The following is a 5,545-nucleotide window of genomic DNA, read 5'->3' on the forward strand; positions in this document are numbered from 1 at the left end:
AGAGATTCATAATTTCTTGGTTCGGTCTTATATAAACTCTTTGTACAGGATAACCCCACTTACATATTTCAACATGAACAATTTGGATCAAATTGTTTATAACATTTACAAAGTGGGTCGTTTCTGCAGTGTCATCAGGATAAGAAATCCAACCTTATCCATGTACAACATACCTTTTAGGTTATTACTCGAATACGATCCACTTGTATGTCTACCACATACTTTTCAAGCTACATTAAATAACTTTGGATTTTCGTTTATTGGATTGAGCTAGTGCAATCTACATGACGAATAAAATACTTTTTATTTTATCAAATAAATAATTCATGTTTACAAATTACAAAATACGAGACCCATGAGATTTAGGGCACTAATCATGACACAAGTCCATGGACCACCAAGCCCAAGGCCACAAAGCCCACCTGAGAACTCTATAAATAGAGGAATTCTTTTTATTTGGAGTCAAAATTTTAGACTCTAGAGAGTCTAGAAAGAATCCTATACAATCAGAAGACTCCTTGACAGACTGAACTATTCCTTGAATCTCAAGTACTGAAGATACAAAGAGACTTCAACTTGAAAAACATCACGTGCTCCAACTTCAAGAACATCACGCATTTCGCTTCCCCAAATCAAGCGTACGAGTTCAACTAAGAGAGAATCAGAGGATTAGAATACTAGAGATCGGACCAAATCCACATCAAATGAATATCAACACAAGTCCAACTCTATGAAACAAGTTTATTTGGAAATCTCGTGCGAATGATCTCTCTATTGTATTCTGAAAATGGTAGTATTAGGTTTTCTCTTTAGGAGTTTGCTTTTTAATACATTTTTTTTTAAATTATTGTTATTATTGGGATGGACCTTTCTTTTTTTTATGAGCTCATTTTCGTATAACTGAAGTTTGATGCGTCACCAACCTTTAATTATTTACCAAAACATAATTATCTAAAAGTATAATAAATTATTTAGCTTTCTCATTTTTTTGAAAATATATCAGTAGAGAATTAAACCTTTGACTTTGAATTAGTATGAATTTTATGAAAGTTGAATTAAACCCATTTAGCATCAACTTCAAATACATTAAAAAAAAATATATAATTTATTTATTTATTTTCAAGGACATAAAATAATGAGTACATAACACATGGCTGAATTCAAAATGAGATAGGAAGCAATCTAATTATTAAATTGATTATGAAAATAATGATAATTAAGCGTGGCATACGTGGCTTCCCTCAGTCCGTCGATTGAGAAATGGCAAATCTCCATGAATATTAAACAAAATGTCCGACCCACGTGGCAAGCATTTGAAAAGGATTCGGATTCGAAAAAGTCTTTAGTTTCCAGAAACTTCCAGCTTAATCTTGTGGCTTTAAAAGATTGATCTCAAACGCGGTCCTGATTGCTCCACGTGTCTACTCACCACGTCGATATCCGACGTGGCTCCCGTTTCATCTCTGTAAATGATACGCCCCCATTCATTTTAAATTATTTTAAATTAGATTTTTTTTCCTTTTTTTAATTTTTTTTCCCTTTGGTTGAATTTCCATATGCAGAGGCATCGGAAACAGAGAGTGAAAGATGAAGTAAAGAAAGCTTCCATTTTTTGTAACAAAAATAATTTTTGTTTTTTCTGATTAAATTAAGAATTTCTTTGCGTTGTTATTTATCGTCTTCTAATGGATTAGGGAGGAGAATGCAGGAGGAGATCAGAACGGTGCAAAAATGGCGAACAAAATCGATGCCCTCGTTTATATGTGGGGTTATCTTCCTGGAGCCTTACCGGATAAATCCCTTTTGCTCTCGCCGGAGCCGGTACGGCTTCCGGGTTCGATCGATGGTGGGGATTCATGGAAGGAAGTCTGCGGCGGTGGTTGTGGATTCGCTATGGCTATTTCAGGTTTTAAGGCTCCCGATCTTTGGAATCTTGTTATTTCTTTTATGCATTTTCTTGAATTTTGGTCGATGAATTTCGTTTTTGTGGATTTGGGTTTTAGATTCGGGAAAGTTAATTACGTGGGGTGCGGCCGATGAGGAAGGTCAAATTTATCTGACTTCGGGAAAACATGGGGTAATGTGGATGTTTGAATGAAAAAACCCTCTTTGATTTCGTTTTTATATGCTTAGTCTTGGAATTGATTTGGAATCTTCTTCGAGCTGCAACATTGTTAAGGAGATTCCTGAGGCGTTCCCTTTTCCAACTGAGGATTTGGTCGTGAAGGCTGTTGCCGGTTGGGCTCATTGTGTCTCAGTTACAGGTACTGTTTCATTCTGTGTTGTAATCTCAATTTGTTAGGGAAGGAATTTTCAGATGATTTCTTGTTTCCTTGAAGATGTTATGTTGAGGATATGATAGATTATTCGGTTCATGTTCTCTTCCAATTGAAAGGACATTTCTCTGCTAAAGAAGTTATAACTAATGTACAGAGGCTGGTGAAGTGTACACATGGGGTTGGAGCGAGTGCATTCCCTCCATGAAAACATTGCGAGATTTGGCCATTGGAGGAGGTTTGTTGAAGGATTCTACAGGGAAACAAAGTCTACCTACAACTGAGCAAGGTAAAGTTACTGTGGATTAACTGATGGAGAATCTTTTTTCAATTGTTAGTTTCATATATGACTGAGAATATGCGGGGAGTGAGCGACCTCTATAAATTAGGTAGATCTAATCTTTTATATATATTCTTGTCATTCAATCTTTGGATACTAATTCGGTGCATGAAAACCCAACAAGTGAACAGTTTCTAAGTTTTGGTAGATTTGATAATTAATATATATATATTTATTTTTAGTAGCTGGACCTCAAGATTCGAACGGAGTTGATAGAATGGACTCCCAACTTGACAACAAAAGGGTTGGAGAGGAAACTGTGAAGCGAAGAAAAATGAATTCAGTTAAGGAAGATACTGAAATTTCAAGTCCAGGGGATGAGCTATTTACTGCATTACCTTGTCTTGTAAATTTTGGGCCTGGAGTGAAGATTGCTGCAGTTGCAGCTGGTGGACGCCACACTTTAGCACTATCAGGTAAATCTCTGATGCAGGAGCCACCCACATGCTCATAATTTGCAGCTGTAATTTTACCTTTTGTGGTTACACTACATAGTTTTGTAGGTTATATCAAGTACGAAGATATCGAAGATTTTTGATGTAACGAATAAAGACACCCTGATGCATCATTATATTAACCGAAGTTTCAGATATGGGACAGGTGTGGGGTTGGGGGCATGGAGGTGAAGGACAATTAGGTTTGGGTACTCGGGTGAAGATGGTATCTTCCCCTCATATCATACCTTGCATTGAATTGCCTACTTCTGCTAAAGATAGGTCTTCAGTAATTTATCAAGGATCCAATGCTGCTGCTGGTAAAGTGCTCGGAAATTATGTGAAGGGGATTGCTTGCGGAGGTCGCCATAGCGTCGTAGTGACAGGTGGGGATATGATAACCATTTTAGTTTAGTCTAAAAGTTGTGAGGCTGATTAAAAAACATTCTTACAGCCTGAGATATAGTCTTTAGTGTCATCAATACTTTTTCTTGGCTAGTTTGGTTCACTCTGCTTATATGCTTAATGTATCATATCAGATACTGGTGCATTGCTTACTTTTGGATGGGGACTATATGGACAGGTCTGCTTTCTTTCCCTATTGTCTTTCTATGTTGAGGCTCTTCCCGAAGATCAAATTAAATAAGCCATCTATTATCTCTTTCACCACAAAGTTCTCCCAGATTTAAGCAACGAAGTTACTCGAGAATTATACTGTTGGCACCTCTTGCTTATTGCTTCAAATACAAGATATTGTTCAATTATTTTCATATGACGCCTTTTATCAATCTAGTGTGGGCAAGGGAACACCAATGATCTACTGAGACCGACATGTGTGTCTTCTTTATCGGCTACCCCAGTGGAAAGCATTTCTGCTGGGTTATGGCACACTGTTTGTATTACTGCTGAAGGCCTTGTCTATGCCTTTGGGGGCAACCAGTTTGGACAGTTGGGAACTGGTACTGACCAGGGTGAGGTATGTTTTCTGTTCCTCAAATCTCATTTGATGCCCAAGCAAGTGCACAAAAATTTGTAACTTATATAACAATGTGAGCGTCGTTGTGTGTTGTGTCTTGGATGAGAATGGAAGAAAGATCAAGTAAAGCTGGCAAACCACAAGGACTAGTTTGTTAGTAGTTAGCCTGTTCAGAGAGGTTTATAAAAGAAAATGAACAATATAGCATTCTTTATTGCTTCAATGTAGCTAGTCGATTCTTTCAAATCGAGGAAACTTGAGAGATAAAGCATCTTTGCTTTTTCATACTCAATACAAAGCTTATAATAGGATTAGTAGACAACATCTTTTGTTCTTAAATGTGAGATGTCTGCTTCCCTTCCCTGTACTTGGGAGATTTTTTTCTCAAAGAATTTAAGAGGAAATCTAAGAGACCAAGCATTCGAGTAGTCCTTAGTCTTGATAGAATTTCTTTTTCTATTTTAGACTACACCAAGGCTTTTGGATGCTCCAGTCTTGGAAGGTAAGCGTGCAAAAGGGGTTTCTTGTGGCGCTCGACACAATGTTGTACTAACAGGTATGATATGTGCATGATTTTTCTATTGAATCTGTTAAAGGAATGTGGGTTGAGATGATCCCAAGACCTTTATGTTGGCCTTGTATGGGTTGTTTCTTGTTCTAATCTTGGCCTTTACTGATTGTTCTTGAAGATGATGGCCAGTTATTTTCTTGGGGCTGGAATAAATATGGCCAGGTACTGATTATTTCAACTTAAAAAGTCCGTTTTGATGTCCTGCTACATTTGCATTGATATCTTTCGCATTTTGGCAGCTTGGTCTGGGAGATTCAATCGATCGCAACATACCATCTAAGGTATCCATTGATGGATGTTTACCACGAAATATTGCTTGTGGTTGGTGGCACACGCTCATGTTGGCTGAAGCTGAACCAAAGTAATTGTTGAAAGTTGTCTATACAAAGGAAGTAGAACTGCGTAGGTATATCATCTGGTTAATGTTTTTTTTTTTTTTTTTGAGTATCACCAAGTGTCTGAACATCATTTGTTTGTTTAGTCTCATTAGTTGAGTAGCAGTGGATATCAAACTTGCATTCTCAGTTTTACATTGTTCAGTACTTCAGTTTAGGACATAGTCAGATGTTGTTACTGCTTTTACTATTTTAAAATAGTAAGGACATGAACATTCAATCTTTGCAATTAGTACCCGAATGGCTTTAATCTCTTGCCATGATCATTGTTATGGCATGAGATTGGAAGACTAGTTTTGATTCCATATACAAAATCTCAATTCCTTTCTGATTCTGAATTGGATGGGTTTATTACTAACATAATAAAGGCAGGACTGTCTGTAGTTCAGTATAGCTTATGGATGTGTTTGTATTGATGGGAAGAGAGTTCCAGAACTGTTTGAATGTGGGCTTCTATTTTAGAACTTGGGGTTGAAAATTCTCTCTCAACCCCAACCCAGCTTGTGAAAATGTATAATTTATGGTCTCTATGGTTTGATAAAATCTAGAATAT

The 5,545-nt window shown here is 37.0% G+C and overlaps 1 protein-coding gene across 3 annotated transcripts; it reads left to right on the forward strand.

Moving 5' to 3' along the window:
• Positions 1-1,467: 1,467 nt before the first annotated feature.
• On the forward strand, positions 1,468-5,297 carry LOC120074468 (ultraviolet-B receptor UVR8-like). Of its 3 annotated transcripts, none has more exons than XM_039027600.2 (12): positions 1,468-1,592; positions 1,695-1,906; positions 2,004-2,077; positions 2,180-2,264; positions 2,434-2,565; positions 2,799-3,032; positions 3,206-3,436; positions 3,590-3,633; positions 3,844-4,026; positions 4,492-4,582; positions 4,716-4,759; positions 4,837-5,297. In XM_039027600.2, the coding sequence occupies exons 1-12, from the start codon at positions 1,588-1,590 to the stop codon at positions 4,960-4,962; spliced, it is 1,461 nt and encodes a 486-aa protein (XP_038883528.1). In that variant the 5' UTR covers positions 1,468-1,587; the 3' UTR covers positions 4,963-5,297. The 3 variants fall into 3 exon arrangements, with proteins under 3 accessions (XP_038883528.1, XP_038883529.1, XP_038883530.1); XM_039027601.2 differs by having other exon boundaries at positions 1,478-1,592; positions 2,802-3,032; XM_039027602.2 differs by having other exon boundaries at positions 1,523-1,592; positions 1,709-1,906.
• The last annotated feature ends 248 nt before the right edge of the window (positions 5,298-5,545 follow it).

Source organism: Benincasa hispida, chromosome 3 (genome assembly GCF_027475165.1).
Source record: "Benincasa hispida cultivar pf3 chromosome 3, pf3_genome.v1.1, whole genome shotgun sequence".
NCBI lineage: Eukaryota > Viridiplantae > Streptophyta > Magnoliopsida > Cucurbitales > Cucurbitaceae > Benincasa > Benincasa hispida.